Below are 13468 nucleotides of genomic sequence, written 5' to 3'. Positions count from 1 at the left end.
CACTGTGGCTCCTATTTTGATTACTGCAGGGTTTCAATCCCTAGCAAATAACACAAAGACCCAGACAAGACCATTCTATTATTTAATGGCATATAGTTAAATGCTTCATTTCCTTTCTGTTTACAGCTCAAGCACTAGAGCATAATTATGATTAGTCAGGGTGCTTATGCTATCAGCATTGTTTAAGAATGAATTATAGCACTTAACTATGCCCTATTGTATCTTTTAATGACAGAGGCAGGGAACCATTCTAATTTGCTAAAATCCACATTTCACCTCAATGGAGTCTTGGTTTCTTCTCATACTCGGATTTCTTAAAGTACCTCTGAAAAGAATTGTTTTTAAAAATAGCAAAAATGGGTTTCCCTGGTGGCGCAGTGGTTGAGAGTCTGCCTGCCGATGCAGGGGACGCGGGTTCGTGCCCCGGTCCGGGAGGATCCCACATGCTGTGGAGTGGCTGGGCCCATGAGCCATGGCCACTGAGCCTGCGCGGGAGAGGCCACAACAGTGAGAAGCCCGCGTACTGCTATTTTTTTAGTCTGCAATAATGCAATGTAGCATTATGTCACTTGAGTATAGATAAATCGTTTTAATGCAATTTCATAGACCATTATAATTATAGTATAGAGGAAAAGTAAACAAAGACTGTCCTTTTTCTTTAATCACTAACTTATCTCTTCTGAGTCACCTGTAAATTGGACCAAAGTTGTAGAACAAATGCAGTCGTAAAAAGGACATTTCCTTTAAGCTACCATGCTTATCTGTGAACTAGAGAGTAGGAATTCTTGGGAGAGGCTACATAACAAACAGAAAGAATGGTCTTCTCTCTAGAGACATAGTCTTCTCTGTTCACCCTGAGCATAGCCAGAAGGCAGATGGCTATGAACAGCAGTAATAAATAAACTCATTGGAGCAGATACATGGCCCTAGTTCTGTACCACCGCTTCCAATCTGCAGATATATGAAAAAGCACTTCTGTGTATACTGTTGGTTTCTGGTAAAGTTATTGTCTACAACCTAATGTCACAAGAGCTCTTACATTATCTGTGATTTAAAAACAAACAATTACAACTCAAAATCTGCAAGCATAATCATCAGGGGAACTGGGCTAGCACACTGCTGGGAACATGATTATTACCAGATTTAATGTGGGACATGAGAAAAGCAGCAATGAAAATGGCTGACTGTATTTTTTATTTGGAGATTCTGCCTTAATATGAAAATGGATAAACTCATCTAACAGGTCTTTTTCCACTGCTACGCATTTTATGAATATTTTTGAATAATGTAAAGATTATGAAAAACTTTGATTCTCTGTGAAAATAATGTATTATAAGGGCTAGCTGGGTCTTCTGATGATCAAATGGGCATGTTATATAACTGTGTGGCATAAGAGAATGCCCAGGATTTAAATCTAGGTTTGGGTCTCAGTCACCTGTTAGCTGTGTGACCTGGGGTAAGACAATTAAATCTCTGTAAGTCTGCCTTCTTATTTGAAAACGAGGATAATAATATCTGCCCTACCTCAAATGAGATAAGTATATAAGAAAATACACTTATAAAGTTACAAATGTTAGTTCTATTTAGTTATGGGCTTACTACTCTATGACAGCATGAAACTTACAGTTCATGTCCAAATTAAGATATAGCACTACTTATTAAATATTTAACACTATGATACTTAGCCACTTCTAAGGTCCTTATACCATCAATACCTTGACAAATGTACATTATTAATGCTCCTGGAGAGAGGGACAACACATTAACTCCTTGCTCTTTTATTTCCAAAGTCTTTATTTAAATGCTTGGCTCATCCTTTAATTTTAAAATTGATTAACCTTAAAGGAACACCTATCTACTTTCTGACTATTCACAGCTCAGTTATCTAAGAGCCTGGTTTTTCCTCTCTCATAAACCTCCTATTCATAGTTATATAATTTCTTAGGTATATTTCTATTTCTGGTAAGCAATATGGAGGAAGAGAATGATGAAAAGTATAGTCCACTAGAATCCTTTTCGTGCCAGAGGTGTAATAATTTTTTGGGGGGAGTGGGTAGTTAAAAGATAAGAAATTTGAAAGTTAATGGCAGATTTCAATTGTCCATTTCATTAAGTTTCATTCAGTCTCTGCTCAGAAGTTATATCACCAGAGAGGCCTTCACTGACCCTGCTCCCCACCTCAAATGCCATCTCCTTGTAAAATAACACTACTTTGTTTTTATGGCCCTTGTCATTACCTGATATTATCTTTGTTTTTATTTTATTTTCCCATTAAAATGTAAATTCAGTATGTACAAGAACTTTGTTCACAATTGTATTCCCAGCAGCTGGCACAGTCACTGGTACTAACAGGTTCCTATGAATGAATGAAGGAATAAATGAATGACTATATCCATAATATTCAGATCCCTACATTAGGATACATGATCAAAGCAAAACATAAACTTTAAAAATATTAAAAATTCATAGAAAGTATGCTGGTAGATGCCAGGGGCTGGGGACTTGCGGGGGAGTAGGGAGGGGGAATGGGGAGTTAGTGTTTAAAGGGGACAGAGTTTCAGTTTAGGAAAGTGAAAAATTTGGGAGATGGATGATGGTGAGAGTTGCACAATGTGAATGTACTTAGTGACACTGAATTGTACACTTAAGTATGGTTAAAATAGTATGTTTTATATTATGTGACTTTTACCACAATAAAAAACCATTAAAAAACAAGTAGTTACTAAGTATACATTTTCTTGGTGGCAGAGAGTTCTGGAAAATAGAATATATTTCTAAGATATCTCAACATCCCCAACTAGTATGTTTACTATTTCATCAGGAAAACATATACACATAGAAACATAAAATTAGGCTGCTTAAAGGGTTGGAAAGTTAAAGAAGGAAAAGTTGGAAAGGTAGAAAAAGTCCTCATTTTGTCCTTAAACAAGAAATTAACTTCGACCAAAGTACACTGATATTTTGAATAAAAAACTCAATAACAAGCATTAATGTAAAATAATATACATTCTAGATGGAAAGAAAAATAAGGAAGGGAAAAAGTCACTCATAAATTTCCACTGCTAACGTTTAATAATGACAGTTTTTAAACAGGTGTATGCCTATGCTTTTTACATAATTTAAATCAGAATCTGATCTCTTCTGGAAATTATATTTCTTTCATATGTGATTATTGAGAAGAAAAAAAATACTATTAGAAAGATGACTCACAAAATTTATTTGGATATGCCCATTTATTTCAGGTAGATGTTTGAAGGTGCCTCAAACTCTGAAAAAATATAATTCATCTAACTTAAGACATATTTAAGAAAAAAATACGAAAGATTTCTTAGATATAAGAATAAGTATAAATCACTAACAAATGCTCAGTTAAAAGATTCAGATTAAAGCCTTACATTTTGTTACCTTCTAAGAGACCTGAAATTTTTTAAAACTTAAAAAATAAAAAGTAACTTACCTATAGGATATCCCAATGCAAAGTCGTTACTTTGTGTAGCAAAAATAGGGAATAGTCCAGCTTTGCCAAATCGACTATCGGGACTGGCAACCAATAAGGTTAATACACATACAATGAAAAATACAGCAGCTTTGGCAATTAAGATACTATATAGAAATGACCAATCCACATTGGAAAAATTAAGTACAACCATGTTTTTGAATAATAAAGCTGGAAGTGCAAACCTGGAGACAAAATTTCCCAGTCCTTTTGCCTGTGTTGATGTTATAACATTGGCCCTTCCTGCTATGTAGCCACAAAGGACTATGCCAAAGCATTCTAGTAAGGCTGGAAAAAGCCTTGTTATTGACATTGAAGGTGGGTCATTAGTGGAATTAAATCCATGTGTTACCGGTGAGGACAAAGTCTTGGTCATATTGACAGCAACGGTCAAGTTCTTGGCAGGTATATCAGAAAAAGAATTCATTTTCTTTCACCCTCCAACTGCAACCTGATCTCTGGAAAGAAAGAAGAAAGATTCAGTGTGAAATCAATGAGAAGAATTCTAGTTGAAAGGATATACTGGCAAACATAGATTTATTAAATGGCCAAATAAATATACAAACTTTTTTCAACAACCATCAGAGAAAAATACAATGAAAAATAAAATGGGTGGAAGTGTCTGCTAACAACAGCCTCTTGACTCTCAAAGGTGGGTCAGCTCAAAATATTTATGTTGCTTTCCGATATCCAGTATCAGATATGAGTAAAATAAGATCCACAGATTTTACAGCTGTAATGTGATGCCCTGTGGTCCTCTCCAGTGCTCCACAGTCAAGCTCTGCCTAGTGGATAAGAGCATGGCACCCACAGAGTCTACTGAATGTCCACCTGCAGCCAAATTTTCCAGAAGTTTCAGAAGTTCTCAGGGCTACATCTAAGAGTCACAATGGACAGGAAGGTCCTTTCCAGCCCGCGGAAGGACTTGACTATAGGATAGGAAGAAGAGTTAAATAGAATATCACTGATCAACTTTGAACCAGTAACTTACTTTTCTGTACCTCATTTCCTCATCTGTGAAATCGTACCTCATAGGAACTTGATATTATTCAATATCAAGTCCTTACAAACACATCTGGCACAAGTAAATCACTTAACAAAAGTTAAATATAACTTCTGGTGGCATATAAGAGAGAGAATGAAAGAAAAAATGATGGCATCCCACCAGCCTGCTCTTAGTTCCTTTTACACCAGCCAGACATATTGGCTGTCTTGAATTCCCCATAGTCTTTGTGCCACAGGGGCTTTGCCCATGCAGTTCACACTAAAATATTCTCTTCCCTGCCCACCCACATAACAACTACCCATCCTCCGAATCATATCCAAATCAATTCAGGAGTCGTTGTATCAGGTAAGGCTCCTCTAACACCATAGCCAGGCCAGGAGTCTTTCTCAAATAGAATCATGTTCCTTAACTTTAGGCCACTCTTCTCAGTTTATAATTATACTATGTATTAGAGTGACTGTGTGATTTATGTCTGTCTCCTTGACTAGACTTTAAGTGCCATAGAAGCAGGGACTATGCATGTTTTTGCTCACTTTTGTGTCCCTAATGCCTAGCACCATGCCTGGAGCACACAGGAGATTTAGGAGACTAAAATAATTACCTGCTCTTAAATAAACCTTTCACCCTTTAGTGGATCAATGTTCTTTCTTAGGAACTATCTACTTCATGGACAGAATTTTGTTTTTTTTGTTTTTTCCTGAATGTTAAGTATTCTAAGTTTTTCACCAAGACCACAAAATGTGTTCCTAAATGTTCCAAAGCTGTTCATAAAATGTTAAAGAACACAAAATGTCTTGTAAAATGTTCTAAAGATGTTCAGAAAATGAAGCAAGGAAAACTTTACGTTAATATGACAATACTTACCAGACTTTCCTCTTGCTGCCAGGGACACAATGAACATTAGGTTTGAACAACTCTGCAACTAACCAGCTTTTATTAGTAACTTGAAATTGACATAGTGACAATTGCCAATTCCTAAGTGATTATTCTGGGTTAACCATCTAAAGTAGCCTTATATAAGGTAGAAAGTAAAAAAGCTTATGCTTCCTGAAATGTATAATGCCCAGGTTAAGTTCTCAAACACCCACATCACATTAAGGACTCAGATGGCAGGCCAAAGACCAACAACTGATACAACTGGGGGTGTGGATGAGATAATTTTCTCTGTGCTACCCTGGTATAAACTGAACCATTTAAAAACATTACATTTAATCTGGATCAGGACAAATATTTTCCTCCTAGGATTAGACAGGAGTGGTCAATATACACAAAACCTGTAATACTCACATACTTGAAGTTTACGAAATAAGCATCAAATTATATCCTGAAAAGGCTACTGATTGGTATAGGTACCCATAATTGAAGTAAGGAGCTGGTAAACAAGTGAACAAAGGTGTTAAACATTTGGAGCCCCTGAGAGATGTGGACTTGAAAAGGCAGTGCTAAAGATTAAGGTGATAAACTACTCCAGTCTTCTGTTATTTTTTAAAAGTTCCCTATATTTCTTTGCCTGGAGCATTATAACTTACACTGCTCCCTACCCCTTATTTGTACCACACTTGCATATCAATGTATTCCAATAATTTTTAAACCAACAGTTTTAACTAAACTTGCAGTTGTTCAGTGAAAAGAGTCAAATGGCCTGAACCCAATTTGGGGCCTATCACTTATCAACTCTTCGGGTAACTCAGCCTCTCTGCACCATAGCTTCTTCAACTGTAAAATGAGAGTAAAAACCTCCTTAGAGGGCTACTGTGAGGATTGGAGCTTTTTTTTTTTTTTTTTTTTTGCGGTACGCAGGCCTCTCACTGCCGTGGCCTCTCCCGTTGTGGAGCACAGGCTCCGGACACACAGGCTCAGCAGCCGTGGCTCACGGGCCCAGCCGCTCCGCGGCATGTGGGATCTTCCTGGACCGGGGCACAAACCCACGTCCCCTGCATCGGCAGGTGGACTCTCAACCACTGCGCCACCAGGGAAGCCCCAGGATTGGAGCTTTTATACACAGCTTATCACAAAGTAGGCCTTCAAGAAGTGGTAGCAGTTGCTATTAGGAGTTGTGTGTCCTAATAGTAAGAAGAATGGTAGTAAATTAAATATAATTCATTGTTCTATGCAGTTCTTCAAACATACTTGGTATTAAAGAGCCTCCAACTAAAACAGAGGGATGGGATGGGTTGTAAGGTTATCAGTTTTCATTTTATACCAAACAATTAAGGAGTTCAGTTTAATTTAGTTTGATCTTAGTTGTTAGCAGGGAAGGGAGAGCTCTTTATTTCCCTCAAGGTGATGGTCAAATAGCTGTAGCAAGGCCCAGGTTTAACTTTCAGTTAGTCAAAAATTAAGAGAAAAACTTTGGAAAGTAATCTTCCCCTTCCCATGAAGCTTCTTTTAATGTTCCTTGATATTTTAAAAGCAATATCTGCTAATTGAGGGGCAGTCAAAATAACCAAAAAGGACTTACAAATACAAAGTTTTATCTCATCTTAAATTTTTTTCCAACAGGAAGAGAATATACTTCTTTTTTTAAAATAAATTTATTTTATTGGCTACGTTGCTGCACGCGGGCTTTCTGTGGTTTCGGCGAGCGGGGGCTACTCTTCGTTGCAGTGCACGGGCTTCTCCTTGTGGTGGCTTCTCTTGTTGAGGAGCAGGGGCTCTAGGCGCGAGGACTTCAGTAGTTGTGGCTCGTGGGCTCTCGAGCGCAGGCTCAGTAGTTGTGGCACACGGGCTTAGTTGCTCCGCGGCATATAGATCTTCCCGGACCAAGGCTCGAACCTGTGTCCCCTGCATTGGCAGGTGGATTCATAACCACCGCGCCACCACGGAGGCCCCGAGAATATACTTCTTAAAGCATTCTTTTAAAATAAATAGGAGCGGGCTTCCCTCGTGGTGCAGTGGTTGAGAGTCCGCCTGCCGATGCAGGGGACACGGATTCGTGGCCGGTCTGGGAAGATCCCACAATGCCGCGGAGCGTCTGGGCCCGTGAGTCATGGCCGCTGAGCCTGCGCGTCTGGAGCCTGTGCTCCGCAACGGGAGAGGCCACAGCTGTGAGAGGCCCGCGTACCGCAAAAAAAAAAAAAAAAAAAGTTGCCTTGTCACAGTAAAAGACCACTCACTGGGGCGGGAGCAGAGAAATGCTATACACCAGCCACTTCTGGCCACTCATATTTGGTTTAGATAACATGGAGGAACCACTAACATTGTAAACAACTGCTATTAAGTGAAAATGGGGAGGAGGGTTCTGACGGGTTTCAAAGAGAAAGCTTTAAACTCTTAAGCTATTTCTCAAACACCCAATAACATTTAGCCGGTGGGAAAAGCATAATACAGTGTGGGCCTATTCAAGCACACTTCAACACCAGGAGTCACACCATCCACCCACTCCCACCTACTTGCAGGAGACCAAACGTCTTCCCTAAAGACCCAGAGTGGGGAGGGAGTGCTGAGCACTGCCTCTTCTCTTGTCGGCAGGGACAGACTTTGGCCCTCTAAGATAAGGATGTAGAGAATCTGTAACCAAATAGGCTGCCTAAAGAACAGCTGCCACCCAATGCCTGGGCAGGCAGCAGTGGAAGTGTAAAGGCAGCCTAGGTTCTGTGCCTGGGATACAAAGTTGGTCGCTCAGCTTCCCCAGGGCATGGCAGTCACAAAGCATGGTAAGTGAAATGCTCCAAAAAGGGCTAAGGGAGAAAATTTGGCGGAACGCTCCAGGTACCTGGGCAGAAGCTCCCACGATGGCATTCACTGAGGCCACCCCCCCGGAATAAAGGGAAGAGTCTGAGAATGGTAGGGTGGACGCACGTACAGTGATGTGCTCCTCAAACTGAGGGATGGCAGCTCCGTCACCAAAGGGGACAAGCCGCCCCTTCCCCTACGTAAGTCTTCCCGGGTGGCCCCGCACGTCCTAAAGGCGGGCGCTACGGGGCAGAGGCGGGCAGGCGCAGGCAGCGGATTGCGGGTCTGGGCGCTGCCCACCTGCTCAGACTCGAGGGGCGAGAGCGGGGTCACCAAGGGCCCGCAAAGCCGAGCCGGGACCGCGCAGGTCGGCGCCCCGGGGGCCCATCTCACCTGCTACGGCTGCATCCCGGGGCCGCGGGAGAAGGGAGTCGATGTTCGAGGTGGGCCAAGCAGGGAGGAAATCACCGTCACCTCCCACCCCAGCCCTCCCAGCCGAGAGCTGCCGGCTGCCAGCTGCCCACTATAGCAGCTCATTCACAATCCGAAAAAGTGAGGCGCTCATAAACTGGGACCGGGTCAGCTCCTCCCTGAGCCACCGCCCCGCCTCCTGGCCCCGCCCCCGGCCGGGGGAACCACAGAGCCGCGCCGTCCGAGGCCCCGCCTTCAGGCTCCGCCTCCCGCCGCGAGACTCAACGCCGCGCGACCCCGGCCCCGCCCCTGACTCCGCCCCCGACCGCTGAGACGCGGAGGCCCAAGGTCCTGCGCTACGCCAGCCTCCAGCCGCAGGCTGCGAGCTTCCCAGCCGCTAGACGCCGGCGGCGGGACTTCCGGCCGTTCGGCTCCCGCAAAATGGCGGCCGCCGTGAGGGCTCTGCCGTTTCGTTTTCCTCTCCGTAAATTCAGGTGTAGAAGCCTCTTGCCTTTCCGCCTAACCCCAGCCTCGTGTGGTCTGTCAAGTCCTCTCTTGATTAGCCTAGTCGTTTTTATAGCACAGTTTAAAGCAAGGTCTTTAATCGTGGTTCAGACTCCTGCCTTTCATCTTTCTCAAGGCAGTGTGACCTTGACCTTCCTAAATCAGAGACTAAAATGTCTGTAAAGCTTTAGCCCTGTGCTTGGCTTAGAATAAGCATCCAGACCCTGACTGCTTGTGTTTTCTATTGTCGGGGGAACGACATCCATATCCCCTCAGTGTACTGAGCGGAAACTGTATTGGTGGAAAACTTACAGAGCAGGAACTGAATATATAGAACATGAATTCTGCTCCTGTTCTCCTCACTTCACCCTTGTTCTCTATCTTCTTAACTTTTAACAGCTTCCCTGTTTCCCTTGAACCTGGATGCTATTTTTTTTAAATCTCCTGATTATATCTCAAAGCTAAAAGGATTTGTGTTTAGAAAGTATGGAGATTAATTCAATTAAATAAATATTTATTCGGCTTTGACTTTTAGCGGAATACTGGAAGATAGACCTGGAAAGGTAAGTTAGGGTGAACCTCTAGGAAGTTCCTTAGGTTAGCCTTACAGTTTGGACCTATCCTCTGACCACAGTAAAACCATCAAATTCTTTTTTCATGAAAACATGTCTTAGTGATCACACTATTTTCGGATATGCAATCTGGAAGCTTTCCCAGGATTAGCTGAAAGACTGAAAGCAGGAAAAACATGACTTTGGGAAAAACCAAGCCACGAGGAAATAAAGATGTACTCTGGGGTGGTGGTAATGAAAAGAATGAAAGAGGCTTGAGAGACATTACAAAAGGAGAACTGAGGGGACTGGATTACTGATAGGGCAAGAAAAGGAAGGAGATAATGAAGGTATGTATTTGTTCATCCATCATACTAAAGAAAAGGAATTGAGCTAGGGAGACTCTAACATCCTTATTAGTTCTAAAGTTCTGCTGTTTCCTATCGTTCTATTATCTGAAGATGAAGAAATGTTTCAAGTGAGGGAAGTGGTTACAAGAAGATAATGAATTTGGTTTTAGGCCTAAAATCTAAAACCTCAAGAAACTTAGTTTAGTCTCCTCTCTTGAAGAAGTTATCGTCATTTTCTTTATTTAAGGTCCTGGAGATTAAGTCATTGATCTAAGAACAGCCAGCAAGTGAATGAGAGTCTAAGTGCTTACTGTCCTGTGAACTAACTGCTCATGAAGGTATCAGCACATGTAAGTAGAGATTTCTAGTAGACACCTAAAGAGAAAACAGAAGCTCAAGAGAGAAAAAACAGAGCCAAAGGTGTGGTTTGGAGACATTTGTATGGAGTGGACAAGTAAGAGCAGCTGGCAGGGCGGACAGTGACTCTAGGAACAAAGTGTTTACGGAATTGAAGGACTTCATTAAAAAGTCATTCTTAGATAAGCAATTACTGATGAATGCCATAAGGTACTAATTTAATTCCACTATCATGTCTGCCAGTCATTCTGTGAGATGCTGACCTATATATACTGTTAACTGAAAATAGGAAGTGAAAAGCACAACACCTAAGATAACTTCTGTTAACGTTTTACTACATATGTATCACTTTTTCCTGTGCATATATAAATCAGTGAAGAAAAATAGGGTCATACAATACACATTATTTTCATATAGATGATTTTTAGTAACCTTTTTCATTTAATATATAACCTTTTTATTCAGAAATATAGATCTGTGTCATAATTTTCAATACCTATTTAATATTCTGTATCAAAATTTTGAGGATGATCTCCCTTGAAAAATTTGGACTCTGGGCCATCCATAGAGTCTAATCAAAGATGAGTAAAGAAGAGGAAGATAAAATAGTACAAGTGTTTAGAGTGACTTAAAATGTGTTGTTTGAATATGTCTAAAATGATTTCTAGTTTCTTTAAAACTGCCTGTCCCCTTCCTGTCAGTACCAATTTCTCCTTAGAGATTCATATGATTCCAGAGAAGCTAATCTCACTCCGCCTTCAAAGGTGATGTAACTAACCTATGCTAACCAATCAGTATGTTCTGTTCGTTGGACTCAATCATTGAGTCAGGATGGGCATTGGCACCAAGGTGTTTTGATAGAATGGCTCTTAGAACATTTGCTGAGAATGCTGACGTTCATTTCTACTGCCAGGAAGATACTGGCAGCTATCTAGGGACCATGAGAGGAACCAGTCTTAGAATGATGCAGACACCAAGGAAAGCACAGCAGAGGGAAGGAAATAAACAGGTCCTTGATGACATATTGAGTTGTAGTATCAAGTTTCACCTGAAGCCAGTCAACCTGTGGACTTCTCACTCATGTGAGCCAATCAATTTTCTTTATTGTTTAAACAAGTTTGAGTTGGGTTTTCTGTTACTTAAAATCAAATGTATAAAAAAATTCTAGAAGAAAATGCCAATAGTAATTATCTTTGAGTGATAAAAATACACTTTTTTTTTTCTGTGTAGAAAAGTTCCCAAAATTTCTACCAAAAAAATGTGTATGTATTTTATCAGGAAAAAGTCTGAAATAAGTCATAAAGTGTATATTTTGGCTATATGGAAATGTTGAACCATAATAGTAAATATGTTTCTAAAATTCACTGCTAAGTATTAAACCAGATAGGTGTACAAAATCCACCTATAAAATAGAACAATTTAAGAGCACTGATACAGTGCCATATATGAACTTACACAAGGCTAAGGCCTTGTTTTTGTTAATCTGTGTATCCCTAGCGTTTATAATAGTGCATTCCATGACATACAGCAGCTGTTCCGTAAATGGTTTTTGAATGACTGAATAAAACATAACTGCCTGCCAGCTATCCAAGATACCTTCTTTGTATTCAATGGGAATGATGGGGCTTGGGGCAGGCCGTTCCCAAATAATGCCAAGGTGGCATATTGATTATTTTGATTTAAAGTTACTCGAGAAACAGCTTGTATAAGAACACTCTGACCCTCCTTTTTTCCCCTGAAAGCAGAAAACAAAGCTCCCATATGAAGGTATCCTCCGTATGCCCTGAGGATGAAAGGCATTGAGATAGGGAATTTGAGTCCGGGAAAGGTGTATAAACAAACTTTGTTACTCCTTCATTAATTTGCTACCCCAAGCAAAAACCCCTTTGTTTTGTCAAATCTTCACAAATGTTTGATTCTTTTTCTAAAAAGGTATGTAAACAGCCTGCTTTGTTCTCTTCTTAGGTATGTATGAAGTTAAATTTGTTTGTTTTTCTCTTGTTAATCTTCCTTATGTTAATTTGATTGTTAGACCAGTGGAAGGAACCTAGAAGGGAAAGGAAAATTTTTCTTCCCCCACAAGAAGCTGTTTGATACAAGCAACTGTGGTATAGCTCTTTTATAGTGGCTGGATTTCTTATTTTTTCCAGCTTTTCACTTGGCCCAGGTTTATATCTTTATATAAACATTCTCTGAAACTATGGCTTCTGTTTGTTATTTTTTTAATTTTTTTTTTTTTCGGTACGCGGGCCTCTCACTGTTGTGGCCTCTCCCGTTGCGGAGCACAGGCTCCGGACACACAGGCTCAGCGGCCATGTCTCACTGGCCCAGCCGCTCCGCGGCATGTGGGATCTTCCTGGACCGGGGCATGAACCCGTGTCCCCTGCATCGGCAGGCGGACTCTCAACCACTGCGCCACCAGGGAAGCCCTGTTTGTTATTTTAAATGCTATAATTATTTTAATTTCTGATCTGTCAAGATAAAACCCTGAAAATTATCTTTTAATTTAATATTGTGTTTTTGTAAATACATAATAACTTTTTCCCCTTTTCAATTTGCTGTTAAAATATTCTTACAGGGTTTCTGGGTTGGTGGGCACATGGAGGTACCTGGAGAGTGGCTCATCCAGAGAGGGCATGGAAGCTCCATACTGTGCCCTATGCATCTCTTCCATCTGGATGTTCCTTCATCATATCCTTTTATAATAAACTGTGGGACTCGAGGGACATTGTTCCAGCTAATGATTAAGAACTCTCCAGACAATAGGGGCTTCTTAGACAATGGGTGAATTTCCAGGATGTCCGGCCCCCTTCCGAGGAGGGAGATAACAAAATGTAAAAAAGGTGTCTGTCAAAGACCAATCAGGCAGCTGGGGACAAGTTCCCTCTCTGGTCCGAGCCTAAGCCGGGACCAATCAGCAGGAGAACACAACCAAATCTATAATTTACATACGGGGAAGTGGGAACCTATAAAACTGACATATTCGCGCCCAAAAGGGTTCCTTCTTCGACCTCCTGCGTGAGGACCAAGGAACCCCGGTGCACCGGCCATCAATAAACCTCTTGCGTTTTGCATCGACTTCCGACTCTTGTTGTTTCCTGGGCGAGTCGAAACTCCT

At 41.1% G+C, this 13468-nt stretch overlaps 1 protein-coding gene and 1 long non-coding RNA gene across 6 annotated transcripts in view; one reads left to right on the top strand and one right to left on the bottom strand.

The window, feature by feature from the left end:
• The window catches only part of GPR155 (G protein-coupled receptor 155), a 69477-nt gene extending 60776 nt beyond the window's left edge, over positions 1 to 8701 (bottom strand). For 3 of the 5 annotated variants that reach the window (XM_060016563.1, XM_060016561.1, XM_060016564.1), the window contains exons 1-2: positions 8571 to 8701; positions 3458 to 3954 (exon numbers count right to left, since the gene is read on the bottom strand). In XM_060016563.1, the coding sequence (XP_059872546.1) occupies positions 3458 to 3923 (466 nt within the window). In that variant the 5' untranslated portion in view covers positions 3924 to 3954; positions 8571 to 8701. Of the gene's footprint in view, positions 1 to 2237; positions 2340 to 3457; positions 3955 to 8570 lie in introns of those variants that run through there. The other 2 variants (XM_060016566.1, XM_060016565.1) reach the window with 2 other exon arrangements.
• A 323-nt stretch (positions 8702 to 9024) lies between these two features.
• Positions 9025 to 10818, top strand: LOC138414129 (uncharacterized). Its single transcript, XR_011246540.1, has 3 exons — positions 9025 to 9082; positions 9628 to 9655; positions 10241 to 10818. It is a non-coding gene; the product is annotated as an uncharacterized lncRNA (long non-coding RNA).
• Positions 10819 to 13468: the final 2650 nt, after the last annotated feature.

The sequence above is a fragment of the Delphinus delphis genome, chromosome 7, assembly GCF_949987515.2.
Source record: "Delphinus delphis chromosome 7, mDelDel1.2, whole genome shotgun sequence".
Lineage (NCBI taxonomy): Eukaryota > Metazoa > Chordata > Mammalia > Artiodactyla > Delphinidae > Delphinus > Delphinus delphis.
Note: the sequence above shows the minus strand (reverse complement) of the source record. Positions and strands in the feature narration are given on the sequence as shown.